Source organism: Sinohyriopsis cumingii, chromosome 3 (assembly GCF_028554795.1).
Source record: "Sinohyriopsis cumingii isolate HCF-2022 chromosome 3, ASM2855479v2, whole genome shotgun sequence".
Taxonomy (NCBI): Eukaryota; Metazoa; Mollusca; class Bivalvia; order Unionida; family Unionidae; genus Sinohyriopsis; species Sinohyriopsis cumingii.
The window spans coordinates 23,072,389-23,098,470 of record NC_142963.1 but is presented as its reverse complement, the minus strand read 5'-3'; the positions used below and the strand labels follow the sequence as shown (position 1 = coordinate 23,098,470).

The following is a 26,082-nucleotide window of genomic DNA, read 5'->3' as shown; positions in this document are numbered from 1 at the left end:
TTCTTTTTGGTTCATGTGCAGGTTTAGAGTCTTGGAATGGTATATTTGGATCATGTGCAGGTTTAGAGTCTTGGAATGGTATATTTGAATCATGTGCAGGTTTAGAGTCTTGGAATGGTATATTTGGATATTGTGATTGTTTAGAGTCTTGGAATGGTAAACAGTGTTGCATATGGTTGCAACCTAAGAATGGATACCACAGTACAGTTGCCTATACATTCAAACCTGTCTTAAAGGTCACCTTTATTCACCAACCACTTGTTGTAAACAGTCACATTTTGAAGTCCTCACAACAAAATTTAATTGAATCTTTATAAAGAAACTACTTTTTCTCCTTCCCAGTGGGAGCTCTTTGAGGATGATTTCTTGTGGAATGTTGGAGTATTTAACTTTTAAAAAGAAATTATATTCTGATTAGCCAAGCAATCCAGAATCACAGAAAAACTATAGGTTAGTGTGTATTTTCACAATCAAGTACAATGCCTGGTCACATTAACATTAGGAAACTATTCTTTCCATTCTCCGAATTTAGCCCTTTCTGAAAGACAAAAGGTCTTTCTGTCTATATAGCATATAGAAGGGAAATAACTCTTACAGATTAACTTTTCTTTATTCCATTTAGGTGGCCAGCTGTATATTGCAGATGTTACAAGTTTAAACTTGAACTTGCAAGTTTGGACAGTGCCTCTAAAGAATCCATGGAATTTATAATCAATTTTGACCATCTAACATATATTTTCTTTGGCATAGTAGGTCAAAAGGTTGATATATCTGATGTATTCAAATATTTGGTTTTACCAATGAATTTATACGTATTCATTTGCTTACCTACCATTAACATACATGTGATATTGAGCGATAACACAGACATAATTTTTCTCCGTTTTAAAGCGGAATTCCGCTTTTCTCCTGACTTGAATCCGATTTTTCTTGGTATAGTCTGCTTTTTTTTTATCATCTCCAATCCTGTTTTTAAAAAACGGTCTGTTCAGTCCCATTCCGCAATGACCCTTGTAATGTATTCATTCCGTATTTTAGCTAGCCCACTACTCTCGTAAAGAGTATTATGATTGGGAAAAAGTTTTAAATTCATCCAATGAATCTTCGTGTAATGGAAACTGATGTCAATGGAAAGAAGATGCGTGCTTGCAAAAAATGGCATCCCGAGTTGTTGAGAGACCATGACACGAGAAGTAGAGAAAGGTTTAAAAAACGTATGGAAATGGGAATGGCTGGAGCAAAAAGTTGATGGCAATTTAGTTGGTCAGTTTATAAAAAACTGAATGCCAGAGGACTGGCATTTTGTGACCTCTGCTCTACGGTACTTATGGTTGGAAGTGTTTGGAACAGCACCTACAAAAGAAGCCGCATATGGAAAAATTCATTACTATAAGAAGAAAGATTTCTTGCATGAGAGAACATATGTAGTTCTCTGTTAAAATATGTGCACTGCATGTCGCCAATACAAGAACCAGTTTGAAAGAAAAAAGGCTCTCACTGAGAAGGAAAAGAAATGATTGCACATTGAGTCAAAAAAGTCAATCAAAAAGGAAGGCTAAAGAAATCTTTGCCAAAGCTGCAAAAAGAGATCGACTGGCGTATCAATAGGTTGTGTCCATTGGAGAAAAAGACAAGTGAATGTATGGGATTATTTGTATATAGTTGATATACTTGGGTGTTTATTTTACAGCTTTGTTATGAAAAGAGAAAAGTATAATATATTTGCTGAAAAAATTGAGAAATTATTGTGACTTAAATTATGATGTGAACACTGACATGCACATGAAATAACTTAAGCACCAATAGTATTGGAGAACAAATTCATGTGACAGTAAATATTGTGAAATTATTAAAGTCAAGTTGAAACATTTTGTTAAGTTTGTTTGTTTTTAAAATGATTATTTTGTTATATTATGATCATTCAGCTAATGTGGGTATGTGAGAAAGCTTGCCAGTAGCTTCTCATGGGTCGGTGGTTCTTCCCGGGGTTTTCCTGGGTTCTTCCTCCACCATTAATACTGGCCGCCATGTATAGCCTATCGTGTGCTGAAAAATGGTGTTAAACCCCACAACAACAACAACAACAACAACATAAATTGCACTAGGAGCATTTTTTTATGATTGTAAAATGCAGTTTGGCCGGCGACCTTCAGCCCCCTTGACCCCCAGATCAGGGATGCTGCCCCTCGAGACCCCATTGGGGGAGGAACCCCAAATCCCCCCTTTAGAATTTTCAGCTATTTTTTCTGGAATACCAAAATCATGTCTGATAACACTCAAGTTTTCATCAGTGTAATTGTATTGCACTTTATTACACACATATGAGGTTGCCTTGGTAATGCTAGTTGGACATTTTGAACAATTTGTATATTCTTGAATTCTTCTCTGCATTTGTTTGTATTTTCTTCTGTCATTCAAGTGCAAGAAGTGCTTTGAAGTCATAGAGAGCAACCACAAGTCACACCTTGCCTGTGCAAAATGTTCTTCCTTACACCAAACTGCTCTGGTGGCTGAAATGTTTAGAGTATCACCTCAGATGCAGCAGGTCACAGGTTCAAACCATGGCCAAGTCATACCAAAGACATAAAAATGGTACTAGCAGCTGCCTTGCTTTGCACTCAGAATTAAGAGGTTAGTATTAGGACTGGATGGCCTGGTGTCAAGATAATGTGACTTGGTGGGACATGATGCTACGTGTCTGCAGCATGATGCCCCAGTGCTAGGTATCACGATAAACTGTCACACTGCAGACATCATAGCGATATGACTTAAATTGTTAAAGCTACTTTAAAAATCCAAACACACACACTTCCTTACACCCACGTAGCACATGTTCAGTGTGGGAAGAAGACATCTGGTCCTGCATCTTGCAAAGCCAATAGAAGGGTCATAAAAAAAAAGCAATCTCGGAACACAAGTAATAACAGTTTAGTTATGAGGGGGATATTGAGATGACATCTCCACCCTGGACAAAAGATACCTAAAACAGTGCCTATTTCAGTGATTATTTTGATGCCATGCCAAGCGATTCCACTCAAGCTGTATTGGAATCACATATGAATAATACAGTGAGCTCTATCGTCTAAAATTTCAACAAGTGAGTTTGATGAAACTGGAACCATTTTGAATCCAATGTGGCATCCTACTGGACATAAGTTTCGATCCCAATCAATTAATGTAACACTGAAGCCAGGTGTGCGAGATTACCTTCCTACTTTGCCAGCCATACCAGGCCACAAGTTATTTATCATTTGTTGCATGCCATCCTGGCTGTTGACGAACCAGTCCAGCCCTCTGGACAATCAATGTATGGTTTCAACAGTTACAAATCCTCCCAGGTGACAAGCTGGACAACACAGACTTGCCTGATTTCAATTCAACCATGAAATGGACAGAGTTTAGTTTTAAGGTGGTGTTCAAGGATATATACAAAATTTTGTTTACATTAAAACACCCCGCTCCACTGGCAGTTAGTAATATGTACCAGGTCTTGGTGAACAATGATGAACATATGAACACCTGTCCTCACAATCATCAAAAATTGCAGAAATTACCAGGAGTCTCAAATAACATTTACAACCATAGTAATTTTGAGAGGGCCGTCTTTCAGCGACTCATGTTATCACCACACTGGTAGAAATCACTTAATCATGTATGTGTATCAAGCCTAGACAAGAATATTGCTGTAGTTAGCATATCTGCTGCACTCGGCTATAAAGTGGATGGACAAATGTTTATTACATCTTTTTTGTTCAGGAAGTTCATGTCGACCACCTGCCTACTTCATCTCCTGTGATCTTTTACCAAGTTGAGAATACCAGAAGTGTTTGGGAATTGTTATACTATATTGTCAATGTACTTGACAGGGGTGTTCACCACATGATGGCGATCACCCTGATTTTGTCTTGTAAACTCAACATGATAAGAGGAAACACACTTCTACAATCTTCTCCCAAATCCAACCAAGTAGTGACCCATTGCTCCCACCCCTTTAGTTCCTCTTTTTGGAGATCATATTGAGGAGGTGAGAAAACAGGAAGCTGTTTCTTTAGCTCCACACATAAGTCCCTATTTCTGAGTATACCAGAGATTGGATGATTGTCAACAGAAAGACTTGTAGTAATTTGCAGAAACAAAGGCAACCTTTTTTTATAGTGAGGCAGTCATGTACCTCTAACTTCCACAAGTAGGCACTGAGGGGAAGAGGAGAGAAAACAATGTTTCTCCTCCATCAAACCGCCCATTAACCATCTGTGATTTACTGTTCCTCTTCCCTTCTGGTGACCCTCACATGGTCACCAGACTCCTTCTGTTCCACCTGACTTGGATCAATCTATTTCCAAAATTGATGCCACTTGTGCTGGCTGAAGAAACTCCCTGGCTGAAATGAATGTCCTTTTTCAACACATGAACAATACTGTTGATGTGTTTGGGAGGAAGACAAACTAGGTTGATATGAGTAAGAAACTCTATACCTACATTAAAAAATGTTGAGCCTGGACAAGATCTGTTATCTCTGCCATTTTCTAGTGACCCTATACTGCAAATAAGGTATAGAAGGTTGTTATTATCATGAACTGAATCTTAACTTACCATACATATATCATCCAGGTATACTGCAATCACTGTGGAGGAGGATGTTTTAAAGTAGGTTATGGTGCAGTCCAATGTCTTGAAGGCCAAATGGCTGTTATCAAGGCTGAATGGATGGGCACAAAATTAGTACACTACCCCTCACTAGCTAATGACATCTAATTGCCATCAGCCATGGTCCTCAACTGACTAACTCTTTTTTCCTCTTGGAAGACAAGAAGCTAGCCCCTGACACAATTAAGGGATACCATTCCATGATCTCAGACATGGAAGAGACAATACTGACTGTGACTTATTGTCCAATTTTGACATCCATTCCACACACACTCACTTTGTTCCCAAAATGGAACCTCTCCTGGGTCTTGATGTGGTTCAGCCCATCTAAGTTCGAAATCTTGTCTTCTGCCTTGCTGAAGCAGTTATCGTATAAGGCTTGCTTTCTGAAAGCATAGGCTTCAGCTTGCAGGATGAGTGAGCTGTGTGCACTGTCCTTTGACTGAACTACCTGTTGTTCCATTCTAATGGCTCAGTCGTACTAATGATGCAGCTTGATTTGGTTTCTAAAAACAGGTTACCATCAATAAGCAACCAACAAATAACTATCTTCTCTCTCTCTCCTCAATCAAACCATTGAGAGGGGCAAAACTTCAGAAACGGTAGACTTCCTTAAATGCCGTCAGAGTTGCACATATGTCGTGTGAGGCAGCCATGAAAGGCCTCTACTGGTTACAACAGGAAAGCATGACATGACCCACAAACACTGGCCGATTGGCTAAAGGAGGTTCTTCAGTCAGCACACTCTGAACTCTCACATTATCAGGTATGAATCATGAAGATTTTGGGTTACAAATTATGAGTGATTTTTATGAGCCTGGCCTTTAAATGAAATATGTCAATTTTAGAGAAAGGGGAGTCAGCAGGCTGGCATGCTCCATCTACATTCTTCATCTTCTGTTTATAGGGCCAACGGTAGCTGCCTAGACAGTTACCATGCCCCATTCATTTCAGTACAATCTTGAATACAGACATGACCATGTAACTTGTTTTGGATTTGCCTTAGAAGCTCTTGAATGTAAGGCAATATCCAGTTACAGGATCCCACAGGGATCACCCTCACACGTGTATAAATACATACTCTTCATTGGTGATAGCTTCATATTAGGAGAAGTTTATCCTTTCACTCATTATGCTGTTACAATAGAGACTGGATGCTTAAGCATTTCCTCCTGATCCTCTCCAAACTTTAATTAGAATAGGTAATGTATTTAATAGAGAACTTAATTTTTTTTTTATAAATTATGTTTCTCCAAAATTATTTATCTGATGACATTACTGTCAGCCCCTCCCACCCTTCCTCACAAATGTGAGCCCCTTTTATTGATTTGGATCAATATTAAACTGGCTACATCAAAGAGATGGATAGCCACTTAGCAGAAATAAGGGCAGTTAATCTGTAATAGACTGAAAGACAATTTTTGTCTTTTAGGACGGGCTGAATTCAAAGTTAGCAGATAGGAATTTTCTGTTGTTAATATATTGGGAAAGTATTTGCAGTGAAACATAAAACAATTTGTTTCATTCTCTAATCCTGGTTGTATATCAATCCTCAAATAGAAGATGATTTAAAAATTCATCAATTTTGCACGGATTGAAAATCATAGACTTATTTCATCAAATACACAATGAAGATCATAGACCCATTTCATCCAATACACAATGAAGATCATAGATCCATTTCATCCAATACACAATGAAGATCATAGACTTATTTCATCAAATACACAATGAAGATCATAGACCCATTTCATCCAATACACAATGAAGATGATAGACTCATTTCATCCAATACACAATGAAGATGATAGACCCATTTCATCCAATACACAATGAAGATGATAGACCCATTTCATCCAATACAAATGAAGATCATAGACCCATTTCATCCAATACACAATGAAGATCATAGACCCATTTTATCAAATACACAATGAAGATCATAGACTCATTTCATTCAATACACAATGAAGATCATAGACCCATTTCATCCAATACACAATGAAGATCATAGACCCATTTCATCCAATACACAATGAAGATGACAGACTCATTGCATCCAATACACAATGAAGATGATAGACTCATTTCATCCAATACACAGTGAAGATCATTGACTCATTTCATCCAATACACAATGAAGATCATAGACCCATTTCATAGAATACACAATGAAGATCATAGACCCATTTCATCCAATACACATCGAAGATCAGACTTATTTCATCCAATATACAATGAAGATCATAGACTTATTTCATCCAATACACAATGAAGATCATAGACTTATTTCATCCAATACACAATGAAGAGTTTATGTTGGTCAATGATTTTATTTTGTAAGTATGACAGAATTATTGGGATCATATTGGTTTTCAATGCGAGAAAACCCATGTGGTCAATTTTTATCAGGTCACAATCACAAAAGATTTTCCATTGATTGTATTTTTCATTATTTTATGAGACAGAAGTTGCAAATATGTCATTGTGTATCCAGTCTCTCCCATATTACTACGATTCATCTTGACAGGGAGATCGTAATGATGATACCATAATTTTGCATGACATTATTTTGATTTAGAGTTGATTTTAGAAAAGCTTACCTTAGACTACCTTAACACAGGTTTGATTGTAAAACACATAGGTTTAATTGCACATTATCCGTAATTAGGAAAACAGCACAGAAGAAATTACAAGATTTTTTTTTTCAAGCCCACATTTTAGGAAAGCAGGACATGGCAGTCACTTTTCTGTTGCTGGCATCAACATCATCATCATCATCATCATCATCTACTACTACTACTTGATGGATTTGTTTTGAATCATTATGAAAGAAAGACCATTCATTCTGCAACATGTTGGACTGCCCCATTGACCATGGGATCAGGGTCAAAATCGTAGAAAATTTGCATTACGTTTTTAGTGAGGTTTTTCCACATGCTTACATTTTCTAAACACTGGCCCCTTGACCTTCAAGGTCACAGTCATAGAAAATCTGCAGTAAGCTTTTGGTTAAAGTTTATATATGTATTGTTAATAGACAAGAAGAGTTTATGATTTGTTGTCTATCATCTCCTTTAAAGTACATGGAGGATTGCCATGAAAGTTTACACACACATTCATCTCTAGGTCTAGTTGGTCCTAAATGAAAATGGCACCACTTGGACATCCACTCTGGCCATCATAGTACCAGCTCAAAAACTGATTGGTACTCATTCTGAATGAATGGGCATTTTAATATGGGGTTTTCACCAAAGACTCATTATGATGTCTAGTTGGTCCTAAATATGGTGCTGATCTGACATCCACTATGACCTCCACTACAACAGCGTTGTGACGGGGTGAAAGCATTGAAGGGGTTCAAAGAAATTTGTAAGGCTTGTGACAAGATTTTGGTTATTTCCAGCATGGGTGGAAGTTCTCTCAAGTCTCATAAGTTTGTCTGCTGTCGGGTTACATTAATTTTATGGGACTGATGAAAATTGAGGCTTCTGGAACTTTTCCCCACTATCCTGAGTGAAAGGTTTACCCGTCATTGCAGTCTTCAGTAACTTTGCTTCCTTCAGGCGTTAATAGTAATTGTAAATCAGATGGACTTATAAAGGCATAAATATTATGGACTTTTTAATGCAGAAATATTATGGACTTTTAAAGACAGAAATATTATGGACTTGGAGAAATGTGACTGAATACAATTCATGCCATTCATCAGAAAATGCTGATACACTGTTCAAAGCAATTTTTCCAGATAGTGACGTAGCTGGGAATGTTTGTTTTTTATTCAGGGAAAAATACTCCTTGGAAAACTAGTAAAATTCCTGAAAATTCCTAAAAATGTTTTCAAGGCTGTATCAACCCTGTCTTGTTATTGCTACAACTCCTGATCGGATGGTCATAACAATGTGGGTTTTCACTGGAAGACATCTTATAAAATCTAGTTGGTCCTAAATGAAAATGGACCTGATCTCATATTCATCATGGCTGCCATCCCCGCTCCTTCAGACTGGAAAGTTGTACTGACATTGGTTATTACCAGAAGATTTTTTATGATGACTAGTTAGTTTTGTATAAAAATGGTTCCACTTGGACATCAATATGTCTTTCTCAGCAGCCATCTGGAAAATCTTGTTATTGCTACTCCTCTAGATTGTATGGTGTGTATGTGTGTGTGATTTGTATTTTTAACATAGCTTTAAAAAAAATTCAGTCATGTCGCTATAATGTCTGCAGTGTGGCAGTTTATAGTGATGTCTAGCACTGGGGCATCATGCTGCAGATATGTTGCATTTTGTCTTGCCAGTCAGATTATCCTGACACTAGGCCAACCAGTCCTAACACTAACGTCTTAATGCTGAGCACCAAGCAAGGCAGCTGTTAGTACCATTTTTGTAAGTCTTTGGTATGACTCGGCAGGGGATTGAACCCACGACCTCCCACATCCAAGGCAGACGCTCTAACCACTAGGTCACAAGAGTGGTTGTCCTGAATGTATGGTCATATTGACATTGACATTGGGTTTTCACTGAAAGGTTTTTATGATGTCTAGTTTGGCCTGAATGAACCTGGTGCAGACCTGACATCCAATATAGCCTCCATAGCAACCATATTAAATATATTGTTATAGCTACACCTTGAGAACAGAAGTCATATCAACATTGGGTTTCATGACAGATGCTTTGCATGATGTCTGGCTGGTACAAAATGCTAATGTGCTGAATTGACATCCATTATGGCCACCATGGCAGCCATCTTGAAAATCTTGTTATTGCTTTTCTCTCTAAAAGGAAAGTCTTGTGGACTTTCACCAGAATACTAATTGTGATATCTGGGTGGTCCTAAATGAAAATGATGGAGATCTGACCTCAGATATGGCTGCCACAAGAGAGATCTTCTCTCTCCTGGAATTTTCACCAATAGTCTTCTAATGGTGTCTAGTTTGTTCTAGATGGAAATGGTACTGATCTTGCATCCAATATAGCTACCACAGTGGCTGAGTGAAAATTTTATTGCTCAAGGACATCAGAGATGGTCTCAACACAAAGCATCTTAAGAAGAAGAAATAAATTCTCGGAAATTCTTTTCAGACAGGAGAGATTCAGCTTTTTAGAGGGACCTATGTTTTACAATTCTTTTATGCTATATTAAACTCCGACAAAATGAAGTATGTTGCTTATTTTTTAATTTTAAACTGTACCTAAGATACAATGCAGAGCAATTTTGTAAGCAGTATGAAAATGTCATTTTGCTCACTTATTGGTATTACCTCCTTAGGATAGCATTATTCTTGTAAAACAGTGCTACTTGCTTATTTGTGAACACAGTTACATTCAGAACTGTCATTCTTGACAATGGTTAGCCTTGATATCATATACATTATGTTCATCACAAAAATATAGCAAGCATAACATGTTCATGAACATCAGTTTGCTGACAAAACTTTTATGTTCCCAAACTTTGATCTATTTTATCTATGGATATTCCTCTCTTACCTTGAAAAGAATCTGTTGTTTAGCAGATTAATTACTGTTTTCTGTTGCTTTCCAGAAATCGTTTTTTGAGTGTCCGTGACATCAGTGATAGAGATTTGCAGGTGAACAACACGTCTCCCACAGCCAGGTCAGTTTACTTGATGCAGTCTCATTACACTCATGATAATTTAAAATTGTTCATTCAGATTTCATTCATCATGACTGTTGAACACAATACAGATGTTCCTTGTTTCAGCAGAAAAATTGGTTTGTCTTTTTTATCTTTATTATGCCTGATAGCAGAAGGGGCCATATTGCTTTTACTGTCTGTTCATATGTCTGTCCTGAATGTTTTAGTGAAGTATCACAAAAACTATTCATCTTAGAGTCATTCATGTGATTCAATTGTTAAGCTATTGCAGCAGTTTTTCAGTTGTATTTTTTAAAATTTTTTATTGCTTTCAACTTTTAAGTGTTTTTTTAAATACGAAAACCTGTTTTGAATGATTAAGCAACACCACGTGAGGTTGAACAATGGATTTGGTAGGCATATTTGTTATCATATGTAAACAACCTTATATAATTTTCAGTCCATTACAGTAGCTTTCAAAAGTTTTTAACTTTTTGGACTTGTACAAAAGATCTTATTTAGAATGGTTAGGAAAAACACTGGAGGTAAAGAAATGTTATTGGCTGTATGTTTGGATGCACACATAGATGACCTGTTTGGCTTTTTAGGCCATTACAGCAAATTTAACTGCCAGGCATAATAAACAACATGGTCTATACATATAACTGCCATGCATAATACACAAAATGGTGAAGACATTTAACTGCTATGCATAGCACACAACATGGTTTACACATTTAACTGATATGCATAATACACAACATGGTGTAGACATTTAACTGCCATGCATAATACACTACATGGTGTAGACATTTAACTGATGCATAATAGACAACATGGTATACACATTTAACTGCCATGAATAGCACACAACATGGTGTAGACATTTAACTGCCATGCATAATACACAACATGTACACATTTAACTGCCATGAATAGCACACAACATGGTGTAGACATTTAACTGCCATGCATAATACACAACATGGCGTACACATTTAACTGCCATGAATAGCACACAACATGGTGTAGACATTTAACTGCCATGCATAATACACAACATGGTGTAGACATTTAACTGCCATGCATAATACACAACATGGTGTAGACATTCAACTGCCATGCATAATGCACAACATGGTGAAGACATTTAACTGCCATGCATAATACACAACATGGTGTACACATTTAACTGCCATGAATAGCACACAACATGGTGTAGACATTTAACTGCCATGCATAATACACAACATGGTGTAGACATTCAACTGCCATGCATAATGCACAACATGGTGAAGACATTTAACTGCCATGCATAATACACAACATGGTGTACACATTTAACTGCCATGAATAGCACACAACATGGTGTAGACATTTAACTGCCATGCATAATACACAACATGGTGAAGACATTTAACTGCCATGCATAATACACAACATGGTGTAGACATTTAACTGCTATGCATAATGCACAACATGGTGTAGACATTTAACTGCCATGCATAATGCACAACATGGTGTAGACATTTAACTGCCATGCATAATACACAACATGGTTTAGACATTTAACTGCCATGCATAATACACAACATGGTGTAGACATTTAGCTGCCATGCATAATGCACAACATGGTGTAGACATTTAACTGCCATGCATAATGCACAACATGGTGTAGACATTTAACTGCCATGCATAATACACAACATGGTGTAGACATTTAACTGCCATGCATAATACACAACATGGTGTAGACATTTAACTGCCATGCATAATACACAACATGGTGTAGACATTTAGCTGCCATGCATAATACACAACATGGTGTAGACATTTAGCTGCCATGCATAATACACAACATGGTGTAGACATTTAACAGCCATGCATAATACACAACATGGTGTAGACATTTAACTGCCATGCATAATACACAACATGGTGTAGACATTTAACTGCCATGCATAATGCACAACATGGTGTAGACATTCAACTGCCATGCATAATGCACAACATGGTGTAGACATTTAACTGCCATGCATAATACACAACATGGTGTAGACATTTAACTGCCATGCATAATACACAACATGGTGTAGACATTTAACTGCCATGCATAATACACAACATGGTGTAGACATTTAACTGCCGTGCATAATACACAACATGGTGTAGACATTTAACTGCCATGCATAATGCACAACATGGTGTAGACATTTAACTGCCATGCATAATTCACAAAATGGTGAAGACATTTAACTGCCATGCATAGCACACAATATGGTGTACACGTTTAACTGCCATGCATAATACACAACATGGTGTAGACATATAACTGCCGTGCATAATACACAACATGGTGTAGACATTTAACTGCCATGCATAATTCACAAAATGGTGAAGACATTTAACTGCCATGCATAGCACACAATATGGTGTACACATTTAACTGCCATGCATAATACACAACATGGTGTAGACATTTAACTGCTATGCATAATACACAACATGGTGTAGACATTTAGCTGCCATGCATAATACACAACATGGTGTACACATTTAACTGCCATGCATAATACACAATATGGTGTAGACATTTAACTGCCATGCATAATACACAACATGGTGTACACATTTAACTGCCATGCATAATACACAACATGGTGTAGACATTTAACTGCCATGCATAATACACAACATGGTGTACACATTTAACTGCCATGCATAATACACAACATGGTGTAGACATTTAACTGCTATGCATAATACACAACATGGTGTAGACATTTAACTGCCATGCATAATACACAACATGGTGTAGACATTTAGCTGCCATGCATAATACACAACATGGTGTAGACATTTAACTGCCATGCGTAATACACAACATGGTGTACACATTTAACTGCCATGCATAATACACAACATGGTGTACACATTTAACTGCCATGCATAATGCACAACATGGTGTAGACATTTAACTGCCATGCATAATTCACAAAATGGTGAAGACATTTAACTGCCATGCATAGCACACAATATGGTGTACACATTTAACTGCCATGAATAGCACACAACATGGTGTAGACATTTAACTGCCATGCATAATACACAACATGGTGTAGACATTTAACTGCTATGCATAATACACAACATGGTGTAGACATTTAGCTGCCATGCATAATACACAAAATGGTGTAGACATTTAACTGCCATGCATAATACACAACATGGTGTAGACATTTAACTGCCATGCATAATACACAACATGTGTACACATTTAACTGCCATGCATAATACACAACATGGTGTAGACATTCAAGTGCCATGCATAATACACAACATGGTGTAGACATTTAACTGCCATGCATAATTCACAAAATGGTGAAGACATTTAACTGCCATGCATAGCACACAATATGGTGTACACATTTAACTGCCATGCATAATACACAACATGGTGTAGACATTTAACTGCCATGCATAATACACAACATGGTGAAGACATTTAACTGCCGTGCATAATACACAACATGGTGAAGACATTTAGGTGCCATACATAATATACAACATGGTGAAGTTATTTAACTGCAATGTGTAATACACAACATGGTGAAGACATTTCAGTGCCGTGCATAATACACAACATGGTGTAGACATACAAGTGCCATGTATAATACACAACATGGTGTAGACATTCAACTGCCATGCATAATACACAACATGGTGAAGACATTTAGGTGCCATACATAATATACAACATGGTGAAGTTATTTAACTGCAATGTGTAATACACAACATGGTGAAGACATTTCAGTGCCGTGCATAATACACAACATGGTGTAGACATACAAGTGCCATGTATAATACACAACATGGTGTAGACATATAAGTGCCATGCATAATACACAACATAGTGTAGGCACTGAGCTGCCATGTATAATACACAACATGGTGAAGACATTTAAGTACCATGTATAATACACAAAATGGTTTAGACATTTAAGTGCCATGCATAATACACAAAATGGTTTAGACATTTAAGTGCCATGCATAATACACAACATGTGGGCATTGAGCTGCCATGTATAATATACAAAATGGTTTAGACATTTAGTTGCTATATATAATACACAAGATGGTGAAGACATTTAGCTGTCATGTATAATACACAACATGGTGAAGACATTTACGTGCCATGTATAATACACAACATGGTGTAGATATTTAAGTGCTATGTATAATACACAACATGGTGAAGACATTTAATTGCCATGCATAATACACAACATGTAGTGGGCATTGGGCGTCCATGTATAATGCACAAAATGATGTATATATTTAAGTGACATGTATTATAAAGCACATGATGTAGTCAGTTATGTCCATGTATAATACACAACATGGTGTAGGCATTTTACTGCCATGCATAATACACAACATGGTGTAGGCATTTTACTGTCGTGCATAATACACAACATGGTGTAGGCATTTTACTGCCATGCATAATACACAACATGGTGTAGGCATTTTACTGCCATGCATAATACACAACATGGTGTAGGCATTTTACTGCCATGCATAATACACAACATGGTGTAGGCATTTTACTGCCATGCATAATACACAACATGGTGTAGGCATTTTACTGCCATGTATAATACACAACTTGAGACATCTAACTGCTATGCATAATACACAACATGTAGGCATTGAGCTGATATGTATAATACACAACATGGTGTACACATTTAATCACATATAATACACAAAATGGTTTAGACATTTAACTGCCATGCATAAAAAACAATATGGTGTAGACATTTAAGTGCTATGCATAATACACAACATGGTGTAGACATTCAACTGCTATGCAAAATACACAGCATGTAGGATTAAGCTTCCATTCATAATTCACAACATGGTGTAGACATTTAGCTCTCATGCATAATACACAACATCGAGTAGATATTTAGTTCTCATGCATAATACACAACATCGAGTAGCCATTTAGCTCTCGTGCATAATACACAACATCGAGTAGACATTTAGCTCTCATGCATAGTACACAACATCGAGTAGACATTTAGCTCTCATGCATAATACACAACATGGAGTAGACATTTAGTTCTCATGCATAATACACAACATCAAGTAGGCATTTAGCTCTCATGCATAATACACAACATGGAGTAGACATTTAGCTCTCATGCATAATAGACAACATGGAGTAGGCATTTAGCTCTCATGCATAATACACAACATGGAGTAGACATTTAGTTCTCATGCATAATACACAACATCAAGTAGGCATTTAGCTCATGCATAATACACAACATGGAGTAGACATTTAGCTCTCATGCATAATACACAACATTGAGTAGACATTTAGCTCTCATGCATAATACACAACATTGAGTAGACATTTAGCTCTCATACATAATACACAGCATCGAGTAGACATTTAGCTCTCATGCATAATACACAACATCGAGTAGACATTTAGCTCTCATGCATAATACACAACATCGAGTAGACATTTAGTTCTCATGCATAATACACAACGTGGTGTAGACATTTAGCTCTCATGCATAATACACAACATTGAGTAGGCATTTAGCTCTCATGCATAATACACAACATCAAGTAGATATTTAGCTCTCATGCATAATACACAACATCGAGTAGACATTTAGCTCTCATGCATAATACACAACATCGAGTAGACATTTAGTTCTCATGCATAATACACAACATGGAGTAGGCATTTAGCTCTCATGCATAATACACAAAATGGTGTAGACATTTAGCTCATGCATAATACACAACATCAAGTAGATATTTAGCTCTCATGCATAATACACAACATCGAGTAGACATTTAGCTCTCATGCATAATACACAACATGGAGTAGGCATTTATCTCTCATGCATAATACACAACATGGAGTAGACATTTAGCTCTCGTGCATAATACACAACATGGAGTAGACATTTAGCTCATGCATAATACACAACATCGAGTAGACATTTAGCTCTCATGCATAATACACAACATAGAGTAGACATTTAGCTCTTGTGCATAATACACAACATGGAGTAGGCATTTAGTTCTCATGCATAATACACAACATCGAGTAGACATTTAGCTCTCATGCATAATACACAACATCGAGTAGACATTTAGCTCTCATGCATAATACACAACATCGAGTAGACATTTAGTTCTCATGCATAATACACAACATGTAGTAGGCATTTAGCCTCATGCATAATACACAAAATGGTGTAGACATTTAGCTCATGCATAATACACAACATCAAGTAGATATTTAGCTCTCATGCATAATACACAACATCGAGTAGACATTTAGCTCTCATGCATAATACACAACATGGAGTAGGCATTTAGCTCTCATGCATAATACACAACATGGAGTAGACATTTAGCTCTCGTGCATAATACACAACATGGAGTAGACATTTAACTCGTGCATAATACACAACATCGAGTAGACATTTAGCTCTCATGCATAATACACAACATGGAGTAGACATTTAGCTCTCGTGCATAATACACAACATGGAGTAGGCATTTAGTTCTCATGCATAATACACAACATCGAGTAGATATTTAGCTCTCATGCATAATACACAACATGGAGTAGACATTTAGCTCTCGTGCATAATACACAACATCGAGTAGACATTTAGCTCTCATGCATAATACACAACATGGAGTAGACATTTAGTTCTCATGCATAATACACAACATGGAGTAGACATTTAGCTCTCATGCATAATACACAACATCGAGTAGACATTTAGCTCTCATGCATAATACACAACATGGAGTAGACATTTAGCTCTTGTGCATAATACACAACATGGAGTAGGCATTTAGTTCTCATGCATAATACACAACATTGAGTAGACATTTAGCTCTCATGCATAATACACAACATCGAGTAGACATTTAGTTCTCATGCATAATACACAACATGGAGTAGGCATTTAGCTCTCATGCATAATACACAACATGGAGTAGGCATTTAGCTCTCATGCATAATACACAACATGGAGTAGACATTTAGCTCTCATGCATAATACACAACATCGAGTAGACATTTAGCTCATGCATAATACACAACATCGAGTAGACATTTAGCTCTCATGCATAATACACAACATGGAGTAGACATTTAGCTCTCGTGCATAATACACAACATGGAGTAGGCATTTAGTTCTCATGCATAATACACATTGAGTAGATATTTAGCTCTCATGCATAATACACAACATCAAGTAGACATTTAGCTCTCGTGCATAATACACAACATCGAGTAGACATTTAGCTCTCATGCATAATACACAACATGGAGTAGACATTTAGTTCTCATGCATAATACACAACATCGAGTAGATATTTAGCTCTCATGCATAATACACAACATCGAGTAGACATTTAGCTCTCGTGCATAATACACAACATGGAGTAGACATTTAGCTCTCATGCATAATACACAACATGGAGTAGACATTTAGCTCTCATGCATAATACACAACATGGAGTAGGCATTTAGGTCTCATGCATAATACACAACATCGAGTAGACATTTAGCTCTCATGCATAATGCACAACATGGAGTAGACATTTAGCTCTCATGCATAATACACAACATCGAGTAGACATTTAGCTCTCATGCATAATACACAACATCGAGTAGACATTTAGCTCTCGTGCATAATACACAACATGGAGTAGGCATTTAGCTGTCATTGCATAATGCACAACATGGTGTACACATTTAGTGGCCATGCATTATACATGGTGTAGGCATTTAACTGCATGCATTATACACAACAAGGTTTAGGCATTTAGCTGCCATGCATAATACATAACATGGTATGGGCATTGAGTTGCCATGCATGATACACAACATGTTGACAGTTAGCATTCTTAGTGATGATTCTTGAAAAATGTAGGAGTATTTAACTCTATGATATTTGCATGGATAAGGTCCCAACCAAATTCACTTTAACATGTACTGATTGGTGTGAATTGTTTTCACTCATAATTGTTAATCAGTCCCAAAGTATATGTCACTACATTGAAAAGTTTGGCGAAAAGTTGCCTATCTCTGAAAACCCATAAAATAATTGAATGAGTTCTTAAAAATGTGTATCATTTCCATAGATTAAAGATCCTAGGATCATCAAGCACAAATTTAAAAGGGTATGTTGGTAATTTCAATTTTATAGTGTGACAAACATTGAAATCATATTGGTTTTCAACAACAGTCATAAATCACTGAAGATTTCCCAAGGTCACATATGCTGTAAATCAGTTCGAATTCATGGGTACCATTTTTTTTCACAAGCTAAACCATGAATTTAAACTGGCTTACAAGCAAATATTTTTAAGTTTGAACAAGACCTTACCTGATGGAACATTCCCACTGTCCTTTGATTGAATTAAGCTATAACCTGTGCAGAATGCCACTCATCAAAGTGGAAATTGAATTAATCCTCTGAGAATTTGTCGACATACAAATCGAGTGGTTCCATGTATGTGGCTGGCACAAAAGTATGATGCTGTCTAATCTGATTAAAATCAGATCTCCAGTGACTGTTTAGGGTTCATGTTTTTGTGACCTTTTAATTGGCCAATGGAAATGCAGTATTCAAAAATCAGAAAGTGCATCAAATTGTTTGTCACCCATTGATGCTCCTCAGCCACGCTGCTCAGTCTCCCAAACATGAAGATATAAGACTTATATGATTAGCTGATAAAAATAGCAGTTATGATAAAAACTTAAGTTGCCAGAACATGATCCCTAAGCAGTTGTTGCAAAATCTTCACGTAGTACAGTGATCTGATTCTTCTGTAAATGACCCAGTGGTCTCTCCCTATAGTGTGCTTGAAAAACTTCGAAGTGGAATATTACCTTCTGTTCACACAGAAAAATGAAAAAGGTGGTATTAAGCTTGTTTGATTTTAAATATGTGTAAAAGGACATCATGTTGGGATCTTTCATTCATAGCTCTGCATTTATGCTAATGTTAGTAATGAATAATTAACTTTCCTGATCAAATACTTCATGTCTGCAACATGACGCCCTAGTGCTAGACATCACTATAAACTGCCACACTGCAGACATCATAGCAATATGACTGAGAAGTTGTTAAAGCTATTTTAAAAATCCCAAACACACTTATTATTTAATAAGAGATATAGTCAAAATCTTGTCAATTCATGTCCAGTCTCTTCCAGAGTTAATAGTGTTGTAATATATCCAGGGAAAACGTGACATTATTATGAAGTCCCCTTATATATTCATTGTGTGAAAACAGCATTGTGAATATCAGCATACATGAGTCAGTTAGTTAAACTTGACTTTAAATACATATTAAATGTTTAATGTGAAACTAATGGCTTTTGGAATATGTAGTTCATTTATTCCTTTCAGATTCTGGAATATCCTATCAGTAGTCCAATCTGCTGGAGAGTATGAGAAAATGACTCAGGGTCTCTTTGAGAATTACTTGGAGTGCAGATTCAAGGATCCACACATGGAAGGGGTAAGAATCTGTCAAAGCCTAAGAAACCTTTTTATGGAAAATAAGTTATTAGATCATCATTTTTTACTTATCTTTATCAAATAGTCGTTCTCAGCTTTAGTGTTGTGTCTGTTAGCATCTGTACAAATAAAAAGACATAAGTACATTCTTACTGCTGGCAGACTGTTCTTTCTTCCTAGGCCCTAGGCAAAGTTATGGAATGGTGTTCAAGGTACTTACCAGATTTCGAGATGGCTGAGGCGCCTAATTTTGTACAGATATAATATGATAAATTCATTTCTTTTCATGCATGGTATTCTGATAAATTACATTTTAGTCAACTTATATTTGTGGATTGAGGAATGAACCCTAAAAGTTTTTATAGAATCATTGTTTGTTGGACCTTAAAATTAGGTGGTTTATAGCAACCACAAAGTCCACAAAATTGGTACTCAACAATAAAACTGAATTCACAGTACATTCCTGGTAAATCTTTGGTGTTTAGCATGTGACCATATTGGTTTTTTACACCCTGTAAAGATGCTGTTAGACCTAGAATTATGACATCTTTGTCACAAAAGTAGGTCACTAAGACTCATATCATTCGTAACTGTATGTGGTTAAATTTTCTGTTTGAAGTCCATTTCTCAGGCAGTACTCACTCTACAATTATGAAAATTAATGCTTGTAAGTGTCTCTATCAGTAAAACCTAAGAAAGTCACTATTACCTGTATTTAATGTTTTACTGGCTTTGATGAAGTTTTTGCATGTAGCTCACAATGACAAGTTTCTATTTGTATATTATATGCATCATATAATACCTACCTACAATCATAAAACTTAATACTGCTTCACTCTTAATACCCCCAAAAATCTGTATGGCCTATATTTCTTACTCCAATGACAATTTTAAGTTAATCTCTTAGGCACTGTTCAAGTTAGGCAGAAGTTGATTTGATGTTTCGAAGTTAGTGTTACATCCTTATTTTAATATTTTGAAAAATGTAAATTTGTTAAGTAGTTGTAATTTTTGTGTTTGCATGGTAAAATTGGGTCAGTAAAAATCCTCCCTCTTCTGAGGTCACTGTGAGCAGTATGTCAGTAATGTCCAGAGTCAGCAATGCTCTACTGGTTCCTAAATAGAGGACTATTAAATATGAGGTGGGTGTGCAATTTGCCGTTAACAGCATTTTTTTCATGATAGATAATGTTTTACAATGGCTGCTAGAGCTTAATAAAGGCGGCTAGTGATTACGTTCCAGTTTATAATTTTTAGAGTCTGGTTTTGGTTGGCTTTCATTTTACATGGGTATGCGTTGAGAGGACAGGAATAATCAAGGGTCTTGTTGAGTATTATTGTTCTTAAAATGGCCAGTTTGTCAAATGTTTTTTCATAATGTGGCTCCATTCAGCTCTATCAAATTTCTGTTGCCATATAGTTTTGTCATAACTTCAGTATATAGTAGACAATTATTGTTATGTATATTTTATTTGTATTTGTTAGTTTTTCTCCATGATTATATGATATGTATAATTGTATTTTGGACTTGACCTTGTTCAAAATCAAATTCATTGTTTACCTTACCAGTAACATCTAATTTTGTAAACAAATAATACATTTCTAATATTTTCCCTATCAGTGTGGGTTAACTATTGAGATCATTATCAATAAAAAATAAACATATTTATATAGGTCTAGTTCTAGGACATTGATATTCTCCATGGAATAACCATTTGTACCTGGTGTTTATTATAATTTTAGTAACAGATTTTATTTGTTTACAAGTTTGAATTCTCTAGAAATGAACTTTGGACCTACATCCTGGCTCTATTGTGTCTTAGATTTTTTATATATTCTTGTTTACTTGAAAAAATATATTCTTATTGTTGTGTTCAGTATTTCATATGGGTGGATTGATTTATTCAAAATATTATTCACTGGAAATACAAAGTGCTCATCTATAATATTCTTGGACAGAAACATTATTTTGAAATTATTGTAAATTCAGACAAGGACATCTTGGATTATATTATTGTGATTCATCAAACGACTGTAAGCACACCTCCACATCACAGTCTACTAAAAGCAGATCAATAAATCAACATATTCACTGTTGGATCTTATTTCGAACACTGCTGGAATTTCATTAGAACTTTATTCATATGGACTGGTGATAGAACGTTTTGGACTATTTTTAATTTAATTTGCATTACTGTACATTCTTTGTAAATTTTCACTTTGTATTCTAGGGAAATAAATTATTTGTTGAACTTTACAATCTTGGTGGTTTTCACTCTTTTCTGTTACTTAGACCCTAGAATAGTAATAATTGTTCTCTTGAATGAATTTGGCTTGTGAAGCAGTTATTTAAGACCTAACATATTTTTTATAATCATCAGAGTCATTGACTGAGATTATGAATTTCTTAAACTGATTCAAAAAATCCCTTGCGAGTAAGCTGTTTAGGTTCTTTACTTCAAGTAATATTATAAATAATTCCAGCATATGTTTGTTTTACAGGTTTGCCTGGCAAATGAATGGCTTTGTTTCACAGATGTAATTAATCAACACATCAACCATATGCAGGACTATCGACTGATGCCATACCTGCCCTATCTCTCTGTCATCTTCCACTATCTCTTTGCTGCCAGTGTTCCTCCCAAAGTGCAATATCCTCATGCACAGTTTGAGGTGAGAGAGAAGAAGTAGGGTCTATTCTAAAATCAAAAATATATTTTCCTATCTCTTCCTTTTTAAAATGGGTCTGGTCATTTGGCAACAAATAATTTCATAAATATGTTAAGACCTCACAAGTTGTCAGCTTCATTCATACGTGCAGTTTGTTTTGGGACGAGTGATATATTCAAAATCACTGGCATGAATGCAGTGTTAAGTTATATGCAAGTGTGTCAGTTCAATATTGAACACATCAGATTTATCAGAGGACACCAAATATGATAATTTGGTCTTCTTGGGACAGTGATAATGGCAGTATTTTAATAGGAATTCCACTTAACATCATAGCATATTCCTGACAACATGAATTAAATATGAATCCACCTCTTACATGGACGGGCCCCGAGTGGCCGAGTGGTCTAAAGCGCTCACCATTATGGATCACTACCATCTCACATCTGTCTGCTTGGGTTCAAGTCTCAGGTTCAGCCAATGTGGTTATGTGTAAAAGCTTGCCAGTAGCTTCTTGTGGGTTGGTGGTTCTTTGCGGGGTTTTCCTGGGTTCTTCCTCCACCATTAATACTGGCCGCCATGAATAGCCTATCTTGTGCTGAAAAATGGCATTAAACCCTACAACAGCAACAGCAAAAAATCTTACATTGAGGCAGAGACCAGTCAGTATACATTTTGTTTCCATGCTTGGCTGAGGGACAGAGACCACTCTATAACCCATTGGTTGCCAGGTGAGGCTGATGGAAAGAAACCATCCTATGTCTATTTGTTTCCAGTGTAACAGTCTAGGTACATGAGGCCACTTACTAATCAGTATAGCCGGTCCTGACCTTTTACTTTAGTGATATGTATGTGTGACTGTGAGACAGATAATCTGGGTTCAATTCCTGACTGGGATACTTAAAATTTGTATACACATCTGGCACATTTGGGGGCTTGCTTCGACTCTTTAGTTGGTGGCCAGGTTGAGAATGGGGTTAGAGTGTTCTTTGAGGTGAATCTGGTAGACATTCGTGGATGAATGTCAAGGTAATGGTGGGAAGAGTGTTGTATTCTGGGAATTTGAGGTCGTTTACTAAATAGGTTAGCTGTTCCAGACCATTTGTTGTATTGGTATTAATGCCTGACTGTGAGACAGATGATCTGGGTTCTGTTCTCAACCGTGACACTTAGAATTTGTCTCCCATCCTGTTACACCAAGATAGCTCAGGGATGGAGACCAGTCTATATTCATTTGTTTCTCCTTCAGATATGTTCCACAATCACATTAGCCTGCTACCTACAAATCCAGCTCTATTAAAAGACAAAAATAATCTTTTCCTGTCCATTTCCAATGGACAATGAGGAATAACTCTTTCCCATTACCTCCCCATGGCACTGCCAGGTTTCACTAGTTTTTAACTTTGCTGCTGTACTGATCACATCATACATTTCATCCTCTGATAATCTAAGCCATTATTGTGTTCTAATTGAACCATGCAATGTTCCTTTTGGATCTGCTGTTGCAGGTTGTACACATTCCTTTTCAATTGCTGCCAAATTTGAGTGATTTTGTCGCCTTAAGGGACTTTGTCCTTTTAAGATCATATCACACCACACTATTATTGACCTCTTACAAGTCATTGTGACTGACTTTTTTTGCTTGCTCTATTTATAATGGAGTTGGTTTTAGCAGGTTATTAATACCCAGCTTTGCTAATTTATGCTTTGGTTTTTACTTGTATAGTTTAAGTGGAATGGTCAACTGAAAACCTTTTTGTTCAAAGCATAGTCTGTAAGTTTTGAATGTGATAATGACTTCTTCAATTCCTTTGTTAGTAATGGGGGAATACATTTAAATTAGCTGATTAGTAACTTGATGAATTACTAGTTTATCCTTGCTTTCTTCTCTTGTGTCATTTCAGCAGAATGTTATTTAAATGCTCTATATGCAACTTAAGAGAATGGAAGTCTACTGTGACTCTTGTTTTGTTTATACTAAGTACACACCATCTATGATATGCATACAATCACTTTTGGCATAATCATTATGTTTTTTCACTGAATTGTGGATTATGCTTGATGTGTAACTATTACACTTTTCCAGTACATTAAAAATAAAATAAAGCAATAAAAGTTGTGTTCGTAATTTATACTATCATCTCTTTAGTTCCATTTATGTTTTTAAAAAAATTGAGATATCACTAAAAAGAAAGACTGATGCATAAGAATAACATAAGAGCTACTTTCCCAGTTTTCTGTGTATAGCAACTATATGACCAATTGCCCAAAGAACAGATGGGTTTCTTTAGTTTGAAACTTTGCTTCATAGATTCATTATATTGGTAATGATTATAGGTAGCAGACCAGTCTGTACTTTTAAAGAAAATAGTGCCAGATATTACACGAAATGGACTTGTACAGGTTCGTTTGTAGATAAAATTTCTTAGAGCAAATGGGTCTTTTTAAACTTCAAAACATGTCCAGTCTGAAAAAGGACAATTCAGTGCTACTTTAGAAATTTTTAAAGAAGAATATGAGTGATACAGTACAGCAATTGGATTGTGGGCAGAATTTGTTGACGATCATTCAGCAAAACATCTCTACTAGTTTAAGGTAGTCTTGAATGTAAATAGTTTTTCAGTTTATGTGAGTTGAATGTAAATAGTTTTTCAGTTCATTTTGTGCTTGTATTTTCTGGTTCTAATCAACATGGATATTGCCCATTTGTTTCAAAAATTTTGACCTGCAGATCCAGGTTAGTAGTAAATGTAAATGACATTTTTCATACATTGTACTCAGTTTAAGGCATTTATTATATTAACTATGATGTATTCTCATCATAGTAGGGTACTAATGTTAATAATAGTAATATATAGATCACACATTTTATGCTCAGATTATGCTTTTTTTTGCCATTTATATTAGAAAAATTATGCTTGTACATCTGTCGGGGTTGGCATATATGGATAGACAGCATCTGCAACATGTGCCCAGAAGTCTGGGTTATCATATAAGCTAGTTGGTCACGTACTAATATGCTAATCTGTTTGTTCTCTCCTCTTGTGTTGTTTCAGGAGAAATATTTACAAAACGCATGAAATGCATGTTCAGAGCAATAGTCCATTTGGCATTGAAGGGAAGGGAAGATGGAATGAGTTGAAGAAGACAACCTATGGTTTGCTGTTTACAGGACCGACTCATTGGGGAATATTCACCAAATTTAGGCAGCCCTGTTGGCATAAATCCCTCCATATGTCCAAGTATGGCCTTCAGGATTGTAAATCAAGGCACATGGGGTTCATACAGGATCAGTTAGGTCCACCTCCTTATATGCCGAGTTACCAGCCATCACTGTCTGTTCAGCATGGGAGACCTCTTGAGAAAACAGCCCAATGAGCAAGTTCATTGCTTGCATTTCTAACTTATTAAGGGAGTGTTTCTCAATTTTAGACAGCCCATTTGGTGTAATTCCTCCTGCATGTCTGAGCATGGTCTCTGGGCCCATAAGTCAGGATGCATGGAGTTTGTACTGGATCCACTGGATCCAATTCATAATAAAACTGTACCATTGCCATCCAGCCATTCCAACATGGGGGCCTCTTTGTTGA

General features: G+C 36.3%; 1 protein-coding gene across 2 annotated transcripts in view; it reads left to right on the top strand.

Annotated features, from left to right (window-relative positions):
• Nucleotides 1-26,082, top strand: part of LOC149802535 (chromosome transmission fidelity protein 18 homolog) — a 121,933-nt gene that overhangs the window by 63,639 nt on the left and 32,212 nt on the right. For both annotated transcript variants that reach the window (XM_089951778.1, XM_089951777.1), the window contains exons 15-17: nt 10,192-10,263; nt 19,712-19,823; nt 22,325-22,495. In XM_089951778.1, coding sequence (XP_089807904.1) covers nt 10,192-10,263; nt 19,712-19,823; nt 22,325-22,495 — 355 coding nt within the window. The remainder of the gene's footprint in view (nt 1-10,191; nt 10,264-19,711; nt 19,824-22,324; nt 22,496-26,082) is intronic.